At 39.0% G+C, this 21,206-nt stretch overlaps 1 protein-coding gene across 1 annotated transcript; it reads left to right on the top strand.

Moving 5' to 3' along the window:
* Positions 1–207: 207 nt before the first annotated feature.
* Positions 208–19,920, top strand: LOC124291126. Its single transcript, XM_046728032.1, has 12 exons — positions 208–508; positions 6,488–6,570; positions 9,510–9,737; positions 9,921–9,995; positions 10,451–10,570; positions 11,487–11,619; positions 14,292–14,446; positions 15,425–15,541; positions 16,789–16,840; positions 17,253–17,299; positions 17,581–17,867; positions 19,647–19,920. Exons 1-12 carry the CDS (start codon positions 256–258, stop codon positions 19,819–19,821), a joined length of 1,725 nt encoding a protein of 574 aa, XP_046583988.1. The 5' UTR covers positions 208–255; the 3' UTR covers positions 19,822–19,920.
* Positions 19,921–21,206: the final 1,286 nt, after the last annotated feature.

Genomic DNA, 21,206 nt, shown 5'->3' with positions numbered 1-21,206 from the left:
TAGTCATTGTGTCTAAGTAACATACCTCATGTAGAAAGTTGTTGATGTTTATTCAAAGAGAATAAAACCTGTCAAAAACATGCAAATACCAACTTATATCAAACAATTCATTTGGATCACATGCTTTTAGCGTTTGAATTTGTCAGGTTCCACATGCACCCCTTGCACGAATAGATTCGCCCATGCAAAACAAGTCGGCGTGACACGCACGTGTTAGTTTGGCTCCTTCCGCGAGCTGGACTCACAAAGTGAACGATGTCGTCGGTCGGATCTGAAAGTGTGAGTCCTAATTTTCACCACAAGCCACCTGAAAGGCCGGGGTTTGTGGAGCGAGTGCTTGCCATTCCTCTACTCTGCTTCGTCGTCACCCTATATGGCATCGTCAAGAGAAGGAGTCCTTTGCTCGACAGATATATGAGTCGAGGGGAGCGAGTTTTCTTCATCGCTAAGAAGCGCGTTTCATATTTGACTCAAGAATTGCCGTTCACGTTGAGGTCGAAGATAATCGGTGAGACACGATCTGCTTAATATGATAGGGGAAACACCGTTTATACAACGGTCAAGTTTTAAAACAATATGTATTTATACACACAACTGAAAAATGTTGAGCAAACCCTTTCATGTTCAAACTGCAATGTACCTTTTTAGAAATATCTACCTGTAATGATTTCATTGTGGTACGTGTTGGAAATACTGACATGCAAGTGAAAGAAACCTATTTTCCTAGTTAGCCACAGGTATTACTTCACATGTTAGATTAAACTTAGCACTGGTAGCAAATAAAATGTTATTAAACAACTACTGCATTGTCATTGAATTGTTAAAAATATGCCTTTAGATCACAGGCCCCCACTGCGGGTTGTAGTAGGGGGGCTGGATAGTAAACCAGGGCTTAGTTTATCGGTTTTCTGACACGCAGTGGGGGCCTGTGCTTTAGATAACCAGCTTCTGTAGTGCAGGGCCTAATATGTCAAAATTATAATAGCATGTCATTTTGTAAACAAAACATAAGTACCAAAAGCGTTTATTTGAAATGGCAAGTTCATATGAACCTGTACAACACAAAGTTTGTTAGAGATCAAGATTTTATAATATAAATCTGACCCAACAAATTGAATTCTGGTACAACATGATCAAGTAACCCTAACAGGACCTCAGTTTAACTTGCAGTCATGGGCATGAAGTGCTTGTAAATCATTTTTTTAAATGTATGGTGACGAATCGTTGTTTATAATTATCAGAGCACACAGCAACATTTGCTGTCGAATATTGCAACAACAGAATGGAGTGTTGTGCATCAAAGGCCGATGCCAAAGCATGCCTGAAACTTGACAACACAAATGAGATGTTGCGAAAGGTGCAGGTTGAAAGCATTGCATGCAATCCATAGCATCAACCCAGTGACGAGCAGCATTCCACTGCACATTGGGAATATGTTTTTCCTGATTCACATCCGTGACTGTCACCACACTCAATAACACATGAACAACAGTTTGTGGTGTTAACAATTTTCTATTCAGACACATCCTATTCTTTGTGAGCCTTTTCTAGGGCCATGGAGATCAAGCCTTTGCCTTTGTACACTATCGAGATCCAACTCCTCGACATTTACATGAGTTTGCTGGTTCAATGGGACTAGAGTTCATCCTCATCGACGATAACACAGGCCCATAGTCGTTCATGCCTCCTTTGAGCAGGAGACCATTGTCTGCATTAAGTTCATCCTCATGGACGATAACACAGGCCCATAGTCGTTCATGCCTCCTTTGAGCAGGAGACCATTGTCTGCATTCAGTTCATCCTCATCGACGATAACACAGGCCCATAGTCGTTCATGCCTCCTTTGAGCAGGAGACCATTGTCTGTATTCAGTTCATCCTCATGGACGATAACACAGGCCCATAGTCGTTCATGCCTCCTTTGAGCAGGAGACCATTGTCTGCATTCAGTTCATCCTCATGGACGATAACACAGGCCCATAGTCGTTCATGCCTCCTTTGAGCAGGAGACCATTGTCTGCATTCAGTTCATCCTCATGGACGATAACACAGGCCCATAGTTGTCCATGCCTCCTTTGAGCAGGAGACCATTGTCTGCATTAAGTTCATCCTCATGGACGATAACACAGGACCTTAGTTGTCCTTCCCTCCTTTGAGCAGGAGACCATTGTCTGCATTCAGTTCATCCTCATCGACGATAACACAGGACCATAGTCGTTCATGCCTCCTTTGAGCAGGAGACCATTGTCTGCATTAAGTTCATCCTCATGGACGATAACACAGGACCTTAGTTGTCCTTCCCTCATTTGAGCAGGAGACCATTGTCTGCATTCACTTCATCTTCATGGACGATAACACAGGCCCATAGTTGTTCATGTCTTCTTTGAGCAGGAGACCATTGTCTGCATTCAGTTCATCCTCATCGACAATAACACAGGCCCATAGTCGTTCATGTCTTCTTTGAGCAGGAGACCATTGTCTGTATTCAGTTCATCCTCATCGACGATAACACAGGCCCATAGTCGTTCATGTCTTCTTTGAGCAGGAGACCATTGTCTGCATTCAGTTCATCCTCATCGACGATAACACAGGCCCATAGTCGTTCATGTCTTCTTTGAGCAGGAGACCATTGTCTGTATTCAGTTCATCCTCATCGACGATAACACAGGACCATAGTCGTTCATGCCTCCTTTGAGCAGGAGACCATTGTCTGCATGGAGTGTTCAGTCTGGTCTCAAAAGCATGTGGAACAAACTTCAGAACAGATCACCTTCTCGACACAACAATGTGTCCTTTAGGCTGCTCCACTGGAACTTTGCAATGTTTTTACTGGAATCATGTAGATGAATGTGATCACATGTGGATTTCTTCTGTGATGTGTTTTTTAACAATGAATGTTTTTTTCATAATCAATGTTTTCTTCAGATGCTTTCATTTGACGGGTGGTGGTCTGTCTGATTATTGGTCATAGTGTGTCGCCATTCTGATAAACAGACTTTTGATAATTTTATTTGTCTTCATGGAGTATTGTTTTTGTTTTCATGTTAGCAGATGCACACAATTTGATCAATTAACATTTGAAGTGGTTTTCCTTAGCATATTTGAGTAATGTGGAATGGGGTACTAAGTTTCAGTTTCCTGATTCTTATCGCGATATCTCATAAACTGTTGATGGCCTATATTGGGGGATTACAGACACCACTCGATTATGGTGGCCTTGACCTTATTTTCAAGGTCACCGTGACACTTTGACCACTTTACAAACTTACGTAAACATGATATCTCGTAAAATGTTGCACCCAATTTTAGCCTCTGAGCTGAAGAATATATTGCCGTTTCTTACAAATTGGATGTCAGGAATTAACATAATGGGTATCAAAGTAGGGTAGGGTAATAGGAGGTGGAGTACCCGGGTAGAAAATTTGGACCCATCCCAGCCCTAATACACACTAATACTGACTGGATATGTTCATCTGCATCTATACATTAAAATCTACTGTCTTCCTGAAATATCTTCAGTTAAGAGAAGATTCTGGGAAGTGATCCTGACTAAAACTACATTTCACAAAAGGTGGTGTTCTATGTGACCAAAAGATATGAACTAGTATGTGTTACATTTTATTCTTCTCAAGCTGCAGCGGACATTGCCATTTTAGTGGCAAACACTTGTTTGTGTTTATATGTGTATACCATGTCTATTATTGTCACATCATCTGAACTTGTATTATTCCAATGCATTATCTAGGGGTGGTGGGGGTAGCCTAATGGTTGAAGCTGTCCCTCATCACTCCGAAGACCCGGGTTTGAATCCCCACATGATGCAATATTTTAAGCCCATTTCTGGTGTCCCTTGCCATGACAATTGCTGGAACATTGCTAAAAGTGGCTTAAAACTAAATTCACTCTCACTCACTCAAGGTCAATGCATATTGGTGGTGGCTAAGAATCTTGGAAAAACTACCAACTGTCTCGGCCACTTAATTAATTAATAACATTTGTTATTTTCATTAATTAAAAAAATATGAAAGTGACTTAGCTATGAATTAAGTCAGGGCTAGATAACCCCAACCCTAAACTAGTCCATGAAACAAGTGCCAGCGACAATCAGAATTCTTTCCAAAATCGTCTGCTTGTACTGGTCTGAAGTTATCTGCTATGCCAATTTTATAATGCAAACCCATAAAGACTTAACACAGTATACTGACTAAAACTGATGAGTAATTTTATTTAATTGATCATGTTACTAGTGTAACAGGCCAAACTTTCCCCCTGGCCAAACCTTTCTCGGGGAAACTTTAGCCTAGTCCAAACTTCTTTCTCCCCCTCTTTCTCTGCTCCTTCCCTTCCTCTTTCTCTCCTCCTCCCTCTCTTCTTTCTCCCTACCCTTGAATCAACTTTAAAGGGTACCTGTGTCAAACCCTTGTGGGAAAGAGGGAGATTCTGGCCAAGCTAGGCTATTTCAGAAACGAAAACAGGACATAGCTATTCACTTGAACACATTGATAAGATATTCATGTGGATGTCAAGTTTCATTAACAATTGTCAGGTCATCATCATCTTCATATGTAACATGTACATGGTTCACATTATATGTCCTTATATAAGGTGAGATTAAAAAGAAAAGCAAACATATTATATCAATACTATTGTTTTATATTATCATTTACTTATTTTTATGTTTCAATAATTTACTTATTCCCACTTACTCCAAATTGGCTTATCTCAAAATCATTACTGTAACTAAATAAACTTTAACTAAATACCCAGTTTTTACTTGGATGTCCATATCCATTTAAATTTTATTCCCTCACTCATGGCTTTAAATATGACATCCATGTCGGCCACGTCAACTTAACAGTTGGAAGCAGACGTAAACATCAACACAATATCTATATCAAATGCTGGATCATCTGTCATTCCACTATAGTGCCTTATTCTATATTCAAAAGTCAATATTTGATAAGGGGTATACCAAAGATTCTCCCTGGGGAAAGTTTAGACCGGGGAAGAAATGGCCTGCTACACTAGGGTAATAATGAGCCCAAAGCAATGAAACATAAAGTACCATCTTTAGCAGTTAGGGCTCAGGACGTTGACCTTTGGTCAAATCATCACGGATGAGTGAAGAAAAAAGGTCGACGTCCTGGGCGTTTCGACATTTTAGCAATTAACATTGGATTATAGAGACAATCTGGATTATGCGGATGAGAGCACACCTAATGAGAAAAGATATAAAGATGTGTTGTATTTCAATCTCAGTTCACCGAGTATATATATTTATTAAAATATAAAACATAAAATAAAATACATAGTAGTACAAAAATATACATTTATACAAGTACATATTAATTATTAATATTTATTAAAGGTGTAAAAGATGACTCTGAATCAGCAAATTGTCTAACAGTTCACATTCCATTTTGTAGATTGTGTCTGAGTTCTTGACGCAGACATTCCAGGTGTCTGTTTCATGGGTTTTGCCTCTGGCATATTGTACCAACTTGTGTTCAGTGTTGGACTGCTCCCTGGGCAGGAACGTGATGATTTAAAAAATGTTGGGGTGAGCCGTGCCGATGGTGCGTTGAAGGCGGGAATGCCAACCTTCCAGGTGGTTATTGGTTCGTGGGCCCTCATCCTCATGGTGGTTCTACTGCGATCTGTGAAGATCCCCTTGCACCCAGAAGCTGGTGATGTAGTCTGCAAGGTCATGGCAGCATTGGTTTTCAGGCATGTTTTATCGATGAGATGTATATCATTTAGTATATTTAATATAATATTACTTATTCAAATTCCTTCACCTAAACAAATTCGATTTTATATGCAAGTTTTGACACGGTCGGCTTTTGTGTGCGATGTATTCACAACCAGCAGCCTTGTAACAACATGTGCTAAAATAACACCCAAATACCCCCAAATAACACAGGAGCCTTATAAAAAATCCAAAGGTCGACTTCCTGAGCCGACACCATCTTTAACACCTGTTGGTGGTGGTGTAGCCTAGTGATTGAGGTGTTCGCTCATCATGCAGAAGACACAGGTTCTATTCCCCACATGGGTACAATGTGTGAGGTCCATTTGTGGTGTGCCCTGCCGTGATGTTGCTGGAATATTGCTAAAAGTGATGTAAAACTAAGCTCACTAACACCTTTCGGTATGATGTGGTTGGCAATCCAACTGACAACCATTGCTCAATCTACCAACCCTGCTAGGAAGAATGCTTTGAACAATTAGTGAAGTGCTTGATTGTGCAGCTTCTTGTACCGACGGTAGAAATGTTGTAGCCTACTATCAGCTACTGAAATAACCTGATTATTTGCAGTTAGCCTACATCCATGTATTTTTCTTGCTCTCACACAGCATTGTGTTTGTAGATTTGTGGTTGCAGCCAGGATTAACCATGTGGGACATAGTTCTATAAAAATACAAGTTTCAGAAAGACTCAAACTGTTGGCAGACATAATAGCTTTTTTAATTTTCTATGTTTGTAGTGCCAAGGGTTGACACAATATATGCTGCAGCTGCTGTGAGAGCAACACAGACGTGGTCCGCTGTAATAGTGTCATCCAGAAAGGTAAATTATGAAAGTGAAATCGAAAGACGAGAGCATTGGCAGCTATGCATTGATCAGATTATGTGCTACTTTCCTTTTTACCACTATGGTTAATCAGTCACGCTGTGATGAATGATAGAATCAAAGAAATAGGTTCTTTCAAGTTTTCTGCTTATAAAACTTTGAGCTCTGTATGCTTTAACAAACATGACTATTCCTAGTATTGAGTGTAATTGACCATTGTGCTCTGATATCACCATCATGTAGTTAGTGGCATTGTGAATTCGTAACTGTGGTCATAGGAGCTGTGCCAATTTACACTTGTCAGAGGGATATAGACTAACGTTTAGTCCCTGAATATATATAATTGTGATAGTAGCCATTAAACCCATTTAAATTGAAAAGGAGCCCCAGTGAGACCAGAGATTCTGAGGAAATATAGACTTGCTTTATTTAGGGCTTTAGCATTGCAGGGAGGGCTAAGCATTGGGGAAAATAATATGGTTCAGGGACTGTGAGACAGACTAAGAGGGATACAGTAAGCATGTGATCTAGACTACCAGTTGTCAGACTTCCATTTAGTGGAGGATGCGTCGTTAGATTGCTGCTTTTGTGGGTTGGCGAATGGGTGATTCGAATCCGAATGTGACATGCTCAGAAATATACTTCTTTCTTTTTTATTAGTCAAATATTACAGAAAACGCATTTCACGAGTATTTACAGTATACATTTTCCGGATTCAAACATTATTTTAAATTGATGGTGGAAGCCTGTATTCTGCTGTTTTCTTTTCTTTACCTCGCGTTACATGCACAACATATGCAAATTTTTTTTATAAAGATGGGAAAGAAAGGAGAGATAAGGAAAGAGGGATAAGAAAAGATGAAAGAGTGCAGAGTGCGGCCTAGAAAACCTCACTATGTCAATTTGTTAGTTTAATCATTTTGAAAGAGACATAACCATTTTCTTTTGAAATCTGAGTGATCTTCACCAAAGATATATTTTTCCAAATGGTAGTGATGTTTTATAAAATAAAATAGTTGATTGAAATTTAATTCCGCTGAGGTATATCTTGTTTTATTGATATATTGCTTGATAATGATAAAAATGTGGTTCAATAATACACTTGCCTCAGGGTCCCCCAGTAAAAACTTTGTGCTATCAATATTGAGGCGAGTGCCAGTCTTCAAATTGTACCAGTTTGCAAACTGCGAGATTAGATGCTTAGTTTTCTCACATAAAAAGAATAAGTGCTCGAGTGTTTCTATTTCTCTGCCACATAAAGTACAAATGTCATCCTGATTAATACCTATTTTACAAAGAAATGACTTCGTTGAGACTATTCTGTGCATTATTTTAAATTGAAAATTCCTAGCTTTATTCTCTATGGTAACAGCGTTAATCATTGTAAAACAGTCAGCAAGATAAGTATCGGATAAAACAGTATGAAGCTTAGATTCCCACTTGAGTTGAAGATTATCCAATGATATTGTGTGATTATCACATAAATGTGAGTAGACAAATTTACAGTCAGCTGGGTTACATATTTGTTTAAGAATAGTACAGTCAGTATTGGCTATTTCATCATAATGAGGCGTTGCCTTAGCAAGGTTAAGGTATTGTTTAGGTATGTACTTCAAAAATCTAAAATATATGAGATATGTTTCATGAAGATTAAATTCTTCTTTTAGTACTAGAAAAGGTTTCACTTCACCAGCGTCTGTTGAATCTGTACTTTACTGGAGGTAGTAGGGTAGCCTAGTGGTTAAAGTGTTCACTCATCACACCAAAGACCCAGGTTTGATTCCCAACTTGGGTACAATGTGTGAAGCCCATTTCTGGCATCCCCTGCTGTGATATTTCTAAAAGCGGTTGAAAACTAAACACACTCGCTGTACTTTACTGAGATAGTGTAACCCCAAAGATAACATGTTGGTACTTAGTGCTTCATTTTACATTTTATGATCATGCCAAGCACACTGAAGAAGCCTTGAGGTTACTGTTGATTTGTGTGTCACTGAAACCTTTAGATGACACATTGGAAGGAAGCTAGCAAGAACTTCCATGTTTGGCAGACAAGGAATCAAAGCATGTTCTTGTAGCAGTGATATCGTTTACCATGACATTGAATTGTGTTTGTGTAGCTTTGTTTAACAATTAATGCCTAGTGTTTCCTCCATTATCCAAAAAGGGAAAGGCAAGAGAATTCAAAAGGGACCAACTATTCCAAAAAGGGCATGCAGTGACAGATTTCCAAGTATCATGTTAAGTTAGCCATGCATATGATTCTTCAGGGCTCAATGAGCACAGTTAGTTTGCTTAACTTCAGCATGAAGTAGAAACTAAACCCCATCAAGTGTTAATGTCAAATATCAGGTATTTACCTTGAGTCCTGTATTTGAGGGTCCCTCGGACTCGCTCTTAATTTTCTGGGGTCCTGGACAGCAAAATGGGGGTCCCAGACACTTAAATATTATTATTAATACTGTTATTGTATTGTATTGTGTATCATGATCATCGCATTGTTACAGTAATTAAATTGCAAATAATACCATAACCCAGCTGGTAGCAAACTCAGTGATAACTTATTGTCACTTGATTGGAATTTTTAAGAAAGTATTTGGACGTTTTCTTAGTCCCTGTGGACATGCTATAAATTTTGTTGCGTCCAGTGTCAATTTTTATGCATATAGGATGCTGGCATTCACGTCCCGTAAATCCCTGAATTATTGCATTAAAAGACGGGCAGAGGACCAAATAGAAAGGGCAGGGCGCTGTGCCCTGCTAAACTTCTATAGGGGAAACACTAACAACCTATGTTAACATGTCATCTGAGATGATATCATTGTGTTGTCTGAATGTCTCTACATTCATAGTTTAAAGGCCAACATGAACCAGGTGCAACTTATATCTGATTGATTCAACTCAGCTCACTAAAGCCTCTGTATGTCTGTATTCAGATGCTACACCGTGGTAAGCGCCGTGTGAGAGGCTTTGTCCAGAGGAAGGTCGGTATCCTGCTGTGCTCCCTGCCCGGTCAGGTGGTTATGTGGTCCTTAGATCGAGCTTGTGGCGTGAGTGAGGCAGTGCTGTTCTTGTTGAGACCAGACTTGAGGAAGAACAGACAAATAGAGGCCAAGAGTGGACAGAATGGAACTAGCACTGTCATCAGCAAGGAACACATTGAGGTAGAAAGTAGAAAGACAGTAGATCCAACTTTTTCATGTAACTCTGGAATATGGATTTGCCGTGATATTGCTGGAATATTGCTAAAAGTGGCATTAAGTCATAGTCACTCACTCACTCTGGAATATAGTTGCACATGGGATTTTTTGTAACCTTGTTGAAAATCATCCAATTTATTTTTTCAGAAACTTGAGAAAGGCAACAAGAAGGGTGTCATGTTCAGAGTTCTTGTTATCATGACAAAACCATTGGAACTTCTGGTAAGGCTGATTTCTTTAGATATTGGTTTAGTATTTGTAGTCACTTCATAGAAATGTTTGATTTTGAATCTTTTCTGAACATGCTTTTTACTTACAATAGCACTATTATTAATCATATTGACTTAAGAACATTTAAGATGTATCTTCTTTCATTCTTTCATCATGTTTTTTGGCCCTTTTAATTTGAAACAATGATTGACATGAATTTGTCCTGCTTTGTTTGATTGAAATAGGAGCATGTTAGAACTCAGGTTATGTTCTTGTAGTGTTGAGACAATGGGGATATTCAGAAATTTGTACTAGTCCTGTCCCCTTGCTGAAATTTTGTAGATAAACCCATTTGTTTCCATCAACTTGATCAAGTATTAGGCTTTCTGGCCACTTATTGTCACCTGTATCGGTTTGACGTTTGACATGCCATATGAACACATGGTCATGATGTACCATCCTTGTAGGTCTATTTAATGAAAGGTGTCCAGACCTACCTCCATGACTTAGCAGATGCACCTGACCACTCCAAGAAGAATGGCTGCCTGTCTCCAGAAAAGCAGACTGAAATACAGTCTAGGAGAAAGGTAGATGAAATTTCTGTAACAGAATGACCCTGTTGGGATACTGGGTCCTGAGAGTATCTCATGTTTGTCATAACAGGTTTAACTCTGGCTCTGGTGGTCAGGGCCCTATTCCTCAGAGATCATAGTGCTCAGGTGACACAGGTACAGTAAGCTGCGTATCTGCGTAAGTTATGCAAATATTTATGTGAAAACTCAATTCCTATGAAGTCTGTTGCGTACAAGTACGCTTGAATTTTTGTAAATACTTAATAAATTTGATCTTGCATGCGTGCACACAAAACTGTCATATCTTAGCTTGCGTACCGGGGTTAGATAAAATAACTGAGGTTTACTGAGAGGTTTTATTTCAGGAAATGAACTTGACAACTTGCAGTTTCTCATAATACAGATAAAATATAAATAACAAACAATAACATTTAAACTTTATTATATTTTAAAAATTAATGGAAAATTGCAAAGTACCCAATTTAGTTAGTGATATGAGTACGATTTATTTGGTTACTGAAAGGAAAATTAGGATACCCAATCGAGATTGAAAAATTGGACCCCTGATACATTAGCATAGACTTTTGCCTATTGTAGCACTATGATTACTTAGTGGAACAGAGCCCAGGCTCTGTGGCCTTGTTGCTTGTATGCCATACCCCTGGAGCCTGGAACATCAATCATTTGCTCATCCCAGACCAGAGTATTAACAGGTTGTTGTGCTGTAACTTAAATATGTAACTGCAGTGTTCAAATACAGGTGCGGAAACGTTGCTTAGGTAAACGAACATGCAGTAGTGGCAAGAAGTTGACATTATATTTTCACCTTGGTTTTTGTGAGTTTTTGCATATTATTAATTACTCTTATTATTACTCTTTATACTAAACTTAAATTATGAAAGATGTGGTTTTAGTGTTTTATCTCTGATAGGTGTCGCCACGTAAGAAGATGAAATCTGGATTAATAAGCAAGTTTCAGAGGACCATTAACTACTTCGGCCTGGCAGAACTGATGCCAGGACTAAGACGCAAGTTTCATATCGATATTAGCGGACACAGCAAAGGTTTGATACTTACTCATCATATATACTCATCATATGTACTCATCATATGTATTCATCATATATACTTATTATCAAGTTATGTCTGAGGCCGTATTACGTTCCCCCAGATTAATGGGCACCGTAAGGGACTGACCATTTCATGTTTATATGGAAGTAAAAAAAAGTAATTTTCTCAGACAAAATGTCTGACAAATAAATATGCTTCTGTTTGTTTGAATAATTATCCGCCACAAACATGATGTTCTTTGCAATGTGTTTTTAAAAAACAATATTTTGGCATGTAGTTTTAATTAAAGTAATAACTCCTTTATAGAGGTCTCTGTGATATATTGAGTTTCCAACATACTTTTTGCTCCCCCAGCTACTGAATACCAAATGGCTGGTTCCTGACTCCTTATTACAGGGCTCCCACAGGTCAAGGAAAAGTCAGGGAAATTTTGCGTTTCTCTGAAAGTCAGGGAAATTTTATATGTTTTCAATAGCAAGGGAATTTGGGGTGAAGTCAGGGAAATTTAGGGTTTTGGTCAGGGAAAAATGACTCAGAATGTCGCTAATCAGGTATGGTAGTAGTCAAAGTGAAAGATGCTTATTGTACTTAAGGGCTCCGGCCCATATACAGGCAATACAGGCAGCTTGGGTTATCCGGGTAATAATGGCCTTGATTGTTAGCGCTATGAGCATACCTAGTGTGGAGTTTGGCGCTATATAAATGGACACATTATTATTATTATTATTATACATACAGCACATGTTACAGATATTTCATGAAATAAATTACAGTTCAGATAAGAGATTGCTTCTAAGCATAACAGCATGTTTAACATAAAGCTCTAGATTACATATTACACTTTCATTTTTGGAGGATAGAATGGAAACAAAGTCACTTGAAGGATATTTTTACAGATAATTATTTGGGATGTATTGTTTTCTTAAATCACCATGATGTGGGCATACAAAAGCAAAGTGAATTTCATCTTCTACAGCTGGGTTACATAACAAACATATTCTTCTATGAAGCACAATCAGCTGGATTTGTGAATCAAACAATATGAAACATATTTTACGGGGTTAAAATTCCAAAATTCTGGGAAACTGACATAAATTTAATAAACGCATTCTTAGCATGTGATTTCAGATTTATAACGCTCTTTTTATTTTCTCTTCTTTTCTCCTCTCTCTCTTTCTCTTTGTAATTTTAAAAAAAAAATTCACTCATTACTCACGTATTAAATGTGAATATTAGCAGAACATAACTCCAGATTCAAAGACAGGTGAACAGTTAGTATTTTGTCAAGTCACCATGGGCAGCAATGCAGGCTTCAATGCGGCGGGGCATACTACTGATTAAAGAAGTTAGAAAGTCGTGGTCCATGCTGTCCCAATATCAGGACCACCTCTTCTTTCTTTTCAACAATATTTGTCAGATTATTCTTATTGACACTTTCCTTCATAAGTCCCCAAACATTTTCTATTGGATTTAGGTCAGGGCTATAGCTTGGCCAATCTAATAATGTCATATATTGGGTCCGAAACCAGGCCTGTGAATGCTTCGAACGATGTTTTGGGTCGTTGTCCTCCTGGAAAATCAAAAAATTTCCATAGAACACGTGAGCAGATGGAAGTAAATGTCCCTCTAGAATATCTGTGTACCACTCACTATTCATATTCCCTTCAAATACACAGAGGGGCGTTGCCCCTAACACAGATATGCCACCCCACACGTTAAATTTCGGACTGTACTTTGGGCGCTGATACAAAGGTTTTTCAGTTTGTTTGGTCCAGAATTTCAGTGTATTATGAAACAGCCACACAGAACTTTCATCTGAGAAAATCACATTGTCCCAGTTAAAATTTCTATGCTGTAAGCACCAGTTCAACCTTCGCTCCTTTTGTTCAGGTTTCATGATCGGTGATGGAATTCCTCGACTTTTCTGCCAACCCATTGCATGCAGCTCAGTTGTAATTGTCTCCTTACAGACAGCCACAGTTCCTCTATCAATCATATCCAGCCTTAAGTTTTCTAAACTCCTTCGTTTGTTTTTAGAAACAAGAATACCAAGCCGCCTCCTGTCACCGACAGTCAATTTTCTGGGCCTACCTGCGCTTCCCTGGTGCTCAGTGCCATATCCATTTGCAATATTTTTCAAAACACGATAAACAGTGGACAAAGGGATGCCTGTTCTACTTGAAATCACTTTAGCTGATCTGATGTCCTTGTTATAATACTCTAAAATCAACTTCCTCTTCTCTAAATCATCTATACTGAGGATCACTGAAAATGTCGTCTGCTAGCAAGTAAACAAAGGGGGATAACTTTTCACAAACTAATGAAAAAGGATTAACGGAGTTGTCTCTCTTGAATGAAACAAAGCACTTGATAGCTGGTCAAGGTTGTTTATACTAGAAATCCAATTAAACATATTCCTAAAATTCTCAATAATTTCTGGTCATACTATAACATGTTACATTTGACCACTTTCTAAAATGGCATTGTGTATTTTCAAAGTGTTTGCTTGTCACACAGAAGACCCGGTTTCGATTCTCCACATGGGCACAATGTGTGAAGCCCATTTCTGGTGTCCCCACCATGATATTGCTGGAATATTGCTAAAAGCGGCATAAAACAAAACTCCCTCACTGTGTACATGAGTTAATATCTAGGAAACTTACAGGGCAGTTGGTGACCAGCCCCAACAAGGCAGAGGATGATGAGAAGAAGCGCAAATATGAAGACATTCTGTCGGAGTCTGAATCTGATACCGAGACTGAAGATCTCAACAACATGGACCTTGAAAAATATGTCAGTGATGAGGATCCAGATTTTAAGGTTTGTGGTTCCCAGCTGTGACATGAGCCTCATCACGCCACCATCATTTCTTCATGATTTCTATATACCACATTCCTTGCACTAGTGTTGGGAAATTGGTTAATCTCTCACAACTGATGATTGCTTCATTACAACCAATCAATCATCGAAAATAATTGGTTAGTGTCATTTATGAAATTTGTTAATGCGCAAAAAAATAAGGAAAAAAAGATGTATTTCTTTGGGGGGGGTTTGTGCAAAATTTCACCTCTTTAAAGGATGACTAGTATGTTAGGAACATACATTTCTTGGAGTCTTTAACATAAATTCAATCATGACTTGGAACGAGCTTGTAGTGCTTATGAAATGTAACAGACAAAACCAAAACATGATGGATTGCTTGGTCGTTTAGTCACTGCGACAAATCTTCGATTATTTCAATTAATCAGACCACTACTACCTTACACCCATAGATACACACGGCGATCAGGTTCTAGTGAGGGAAAACGACCAAAGTGCTCTCAGACTACATCAAACAATGGTATTGCCCACATGAGTCAAGTTTATGCAAGCTTCTTGTTGGCCATCCTTGCAGATAATCTGTCCTGGACGTTTCAGATGCCAATATTTTTGAAAACAACATTAAACAACAAACACTTGTCAAGCTGTAGGCTGTATTCAGTTTGCCTTGATACACTGACATTCAATAAGCATTTCAACCTTAGGGAAGAAAAAATATTTTTAGCCTAAGGTTAACATGTTTACAGTCCACCATTTTGTGTTTGGTAGTAACATGGTTTGTGGAAAACAGATTAAAAGTCAAACATGGGATGGGTACAACTGTGTGACCAGCCCAAACAAGCAGACATAAAATCATTCATCCTGTCATGATGAAAATCCCCTTTATATATTTCCATCAGAGAAAGTTAGTTAACACTGGTGTTGGCCACACATAGCTACAGTTCATGCAGCTGATACTGTGTTGATGTCTATCTTCAGCCCAATCAGAGTGGGAACAGCACAGACAGTGAGGAGTACCGGGAAGGGGATACAGAGAGCGACATTGAGTTCGAGACTACTATCGGGGGCACCATCCAGGTGAAAACCCGCACCAAGGTAGGTGTAAAGTGCTGGCATGTACCGTACTACACAGTGATATATATATGTGATTTGATCCCCGGCCGCGTCATACCAAAAGACGTTAACATATGGTACTTGTTGGTCCGTTCATGGCGCTCGGCATTAATGGTTACAAGAAGGACTGGTCGGCTCCAAGTCAGTATAATGTGTCTAAGTGGGGTTTTCATGCTTAACTGCGGCATGGTGGGCTAGCACTATAAAACCAGCTTAAGTCTGGGCTAGTACAAGCAGTCACACATACACATGCACATCATCATTTGAGTGAATATTCTTAAGTGCGACGTTAAACCCCATTTCACCTCACCTGTAGTATTAATGTGTGCGAAACCCAGCTGAAACAGGGACTGGGTGGTGACATTCATTGTGTGGATTTAGTTAACTGGTGAATCACCCTCTGGTTTGCCATCTGCGCTCTCCAGATCATTACTGTTGTGACCTTTGTATCATACATGTATGAAACTCAGCATCACTTTCACCTGCCATCGACATCTGTTCAAACCATTAAATCCAACAAACTCGCTGACTCGGATCTAAGGCATTACTACAAGGCTTAGTCAGCTCGGAGTTAGTATTATTGTCTGTGAGTGGAGTTTGCATGTTAAACCATTGCATGGCATCTCACTGGTTCAGCATTGGACTACCATGCACATGTTCTTCAACTTGTAAGCCCCATCGACCTTCTCAATTCCTACCCAGAAGTTATGGTCCGGCTCCCAGTATAGAAGTATGTCATAGCTCTGTTCATCCACACATTCTGAAGAAGAGGGCAGTGGGGTAGCCTAGTGGTTAAAGCGTTGGTCTGTCACGCCGAAGATCCGGGTTCGAATCCCCACATTGGTACAATGCGTGAAGCCCATTTCTGGTGTCCCCAGCCATGATGTTGCTGGAATATTGCTAAAAGCGGCGTAAAACCAAACTCAGTCAGTCAGTCTGAAGAAGAGGCTCACTGGGATAGCCTCATGGTTAAAACATCCACCTTGGTTTGATTCCCCACATGGGTTCAATGTGTGAAGCCCATTTCTGATGTCCCCCATATTGATTGATCTTGATGGAATATTCCTAAAAGCAACATCTTCCCTCCCTCACATCACTGTGTAACTTTGGTTATTTTAAATGCAGTATCAAATCACATTTCATTGCACTAATTCTGTTCCAGCTGTCAATATTTTGCTGCTTAAAAGTAAAGTTTTTAACTTATTAATATTGTCTTCTTCTCGATCCAGTCTCAGTCCCAGTCCAGTAAAAGCAATGGCAAAGATGAAGGCAAAGAAAACAATTTTTAGTTTTTCATAGGTCAAGTACTGCCTCCGATAGTGGTTAGAGCGTCTGTGGGTTCGATCCCGACCATGCCACCAAAAGACGTTTACATATTTTCTAAAATTTTATAATCAGTATAATGTGTCTGATTTCATAGGTCAAGGTACTGCCTCCGTGGTGTAGTGGTTAGAGATTTCACCTCACCTCACCTCACCTCATAGGTCAGGTTTTAACAAAACTACTCTGGTCACCATGGACCAAAATTCTATGGTTGGACTATAGATGATGTCCCTCTTTGTTATTCTTAGAGCATTTGTTTGGTACACATTTAATAATACCAAGATTTGTACTTTTGTTGAATTAGGGATGATGTAAAATGATTGTGATATAAAATAATAGAATGAAATGTTTCTTATTACTGTCTTTCCAAAGCCCGAAACCGCTAAAGGCGTCGACTCCTCTCGTGCCAAAGAACAGGTTTGTACACTTCAATGAAGTTGCTGAAGTTGAACTGAAACACAGCATTGAGTGTTTTGATAAATCTGTTATTCCAAATAGATGAGCATCATTGTTATGAGTTGTTAATCAAAGGTTTCTTTTTGATTTCATCACCATAATCACACCGTTGCAGGTAGAAATATAATGTAAGAGTGCACTGTATACTGTCAAAGAATCAAACAAAACAAGGCCTGAATCGCAATATATGACAAAATTTCTTTTGGTTTATTATCATTTGCTGTCATCAATGTCCGTTTCAGACTAAAGCCTCTCCGCTTAAAGCTGCACAAGTTTCTGTCCGATCTCCCCCGAAGTCCAACAGCAAGCCCACTGCTCTTAAGTGCAGTACGCCCAAACACCCCGCTGGGAAAGAAAACTCTGCACCTCAGAGTCCAAGCCTAACATGTCATCAGGACCTAAAAAGGCCACAGACGCTAAACCTGCACCCACTGAAGCTGGAGATAAGAAGCCAGATCCAAAAAATAATCAAGTGGCGAATGGAGATAAAAAATCGGAAACCAAAACCACCACAAATGGTAGTAAAAAGGTAATTTCTACATGACAGATTTGTATTGAGAGTGGCTGTTAGGTGGGTATAAAATGACTCTTCACAGAAAACAGTTGGCATTCAAAGCCTTTTTACCTTAATTTCTTGCTTGCTCATTCGACCACCTGGCTGTTCCAATGATTCAATAATATGAATGTTGACATTTTTTATTTTGCAATATATTTTTGGCGTCAGAATATTCATGACTTGTCCAGGAGGACTTGCATATTGGATGAATTGAATATGTATTCAGCAGCGTCCGTACCTACGTCCCGATTCTTGTTAACATGATATCTCATGGACTGTTGTACCCAATGTCTTCAAACTTGGTGACAGCCTACATTGGGAGATTACCCAGACACCAGTCATTTCTTGTATGTGACCAAAAAAATATAAAATAGTAAATATGTTATAAATATTTCATTCTTCTTAGCGGTGGGGGACATTGCCATATTAGTGGCGAAAACTCGTTCCTTCTTCAGTTCAGTTTGTGATCACTAGAATTGAATATTCAAGAATTTTATAAAAATGTGTCTTTACTTGATTTAAATAAAGTGAGATGTGCAAAATATGGTATAGCCAAGCCAGTTATGATGATAGTCAGCATTATTTAATTTGAAGCCATGTGGTCACTGGTCATTCTCTGATAATGTAACACTGTCAGCATGCTCAAAACATGTCAAAGAATATTTTTATTCCCCGCCGCGCATTTAGCGCGAAGCGGGGGATATAGTATTAGGCTCCGTCCGTCTGTCCGTACGTACGTACGAATTGGAATATCTTAAGAACCGTTCCCTAGATTCTTTTCATATTTGGTACCTAGTTTCATCAAAGTATAAGAAAGGTCCAACTCGGTTTTGGTGACCTTCATTTCAAGGTCACAAGGGGACTTTAACATTTTACCTGCATGTTAAGCTATATCAAGAACCGTTCACTGGATTTTCTTCATTTTCAATACCAAGGCTTATCTAGCAAAGGCGCAAGGCCCAGTCGATTTTGGTGACCTTCACTTAATTTTCAAGGTCATGACGACACTTTGAAGATTTCAGCATGTAAACCTGCATGTTAAGCTATCTCAAGAACCTTTCACTGGATTTTCTTCATATTTAACACCAAGTTTTATCTAGGGAAGGCGCAGGGCCCAGTCAAGTTAATTTTCAAGGTCACAGAGACACTTTGAAGATTTCAGCATCTTAAATTGCATGTTAAGATAGTCAGCAAGATATCGAACAAAATATTCACTGGATTTTCTTCATATTTGACACCAACCTTCATCTAGGGAAGGCCCAGGGCCCAGTCAGTTTTGGTGACCTTCACACTGGATTATCTTCATAGACTTTTAAGACTTCTCTTGAATGTTTTTCAATAAGCAATTTCTTTAGTACTAGCTTTGAATATTTCATACACTATGACATTCATGTCAAGGTCAAAGTCAGTCTTGAAAATATGTGTGTGTTTGAAACACTAAAGAGCCAGATATTAAGAGAGGTTGATTAGTCATGTTTTTGTTGACATTTAACTTCATCTTAAACTTTCATTACTTCATAAGTTTGATTTGATAATTTGCGGCAGGGGATTATGTCACCTTAGTGACAATGCCTTTGTTTTATTGTTTTACTGAATATAATAAATATTACCTCAACTGGTGACTTATTTGTGAAAGTCATAATTGCCTCAGTGGATTTTTGCAGCTCTACTTGCCAGTATGTAAACTGTAAATGCACCAGATCTTAGTGATGCTTGTTTTTCTTGGAATAGTTACTGTTTTGCTTTTTTAAGGGTACCAACGGGGACAAGAACTAAAAGAAGAAAGATTATGGCACTGATGACCCAACAGCCTATGATTGATGAGAACTGTAACTTCAGAAGTGAGATTGATCGAAATCGAGTTCCAAAATCTCGTTTTGCCAGCCTCCAAGAGAAGTATGCATGTGCCTGTTGTCCTGTGAGCTGAAGAGGAAGTGCTGTGTCTAAACCAACAGCTGTATGGAGCATTCATCTGTACATGAAATCTTTCATATCAGTTTGACATAAAGCAAACAATTATGTAAGATTTCTTTTGTTTTGTCTTTCGTGCTACCCCTGCATTTCTTTCAAGGTCAATTTATGTATGCGGAATCACCTATTTCTATGAATGTCTTGATCCAATCATTTCAAATTGAGTTTTTACAATGATATAAATATGTCAATAGTTATTTTTTGTTGGAGCAAAAGAAAACTTATATAATGAATTAAACTTACTTGCTTTGACTAAATAAACAAACTGATTCAGTTGACATTCTTATAATCTGTCCTATATTCAACAGAAGTGTTGTTAGTATTCTGTTCATTGATGCAAAGGCTACAGGATCAGGGCAGCTCAGAGGTCCAAGCGCTCCTTCGACCCAGTACCCGTCTGTCCAGGACTTGCATGTGCAGGAAGAAGCTGGCCCAGCCTAATACTGTACTGTCTGTGACCATGGCATATCAAACTCTGGACACCTCAGGTCTCCTCTCACCTAACAGCCTCAAGTCTGTCATCTAGGTTCTGTTCAGTACACAACTTATGTCAGTGATGTTGGTCAGTACACAACCATTCACTGCTGCTAGGTGCTCTGGGTGGTGGGATAGCCTAGTGGTTAGAGTTCACTCGGAAGACATGGGTTCGATTGCCAACATGCGTACAATGTGTGAAGCCCATTTCTGGTGTAGCCAGCCCTCACATTGCTGGAATATTGCTAAAATCGGCATAAAACCAAACTCATTCACTCTTGGGTGCATCCACAGATGGGCCAGATTCTCTGACCATCGGTATACCTCCAATATTCTCCAGAATGAAATTGTCAGCACCATACCCTTGTTTGTTTGTAATGTTAAGGACTGGTCATATTTCCTCTTTCCAACCAGTGTTCCTCTCCAGCTGAAGATCTGGTTGATTCCCCATGTGGTTACAAAGTCTGGCCCAGGTGTTGATAGAATATTGCTGAAAGCAGGGAATAGCCATACTCGCTCACGCTTGTTCCAAACATTAAGGAGACAGAAATCCTCTTTCAGATCTCCAGATTTTATAGATTAACCACACGTCTTTCATATGAATGAATGGTTAAAAGAGTACAAAAACAAAAGTTTATTTGTTCTTAAAAGTAACAGAAGTACTTTATTTATTTATAAAAGTTTTACTTTTTTCGTAGTATTGATTTTGAAAGCTTTTAAAGCATGTGAGGTAGCTGTTGTCAGGCTTCCCTTATATTTAGGCCTATTTTAAAACACCTCACAGTACTATAATATGTGCAATTTCTTGTGTAGTCGAGATTTTCAGTATCAGAAGAAGGGTTCGAATTTAAAAGGGGTCCAGTTGGT

Source organism: Haliotis rubra, unplaced genomic scaffold (assembly GCF_003918875.1).
Source record: "Haliotis rubra isolate DU_JTF1 unplaced genomic scaffold, ASM391887v1 Scf482, whole genome shotgun sequence".
In the NCBI taxonomy this organism is placed as follows: Eukaryota; Metazoa; Mollusca; class Gastropoda; order Lepetellida; family Haliotidae; genus Haliotis; species Haliotis rubra.
This window is presented reverse-complemented; position numbering and strand designations above follow the sequence as displayed.

Bases quoted from the DNA above. Each gene is read 5' to 3' on its own strand.
- LOC124291126 (XM_046728032.1), top strand. From the start codon at position 256: ATGTCGTCGGTCGGATCTGAAAGTGTGAGTCCTAATTTTCACCACAAG. The intron at 10,571-11,486 runs GTAGATGAAATT...TATCTCTGATAG, and splicing joins AAATACAGTCTAGGAGAAAG to GTGTCGCCACGTAAGAAGAT. The intron at 17,300-17,580 runs GTTTGTACACTT...TGTCCGTTTCAG, and splicing joins CCTCTCGTGCCAAAGAACAG to ACTAAAGCCTCTCCGCTTAA.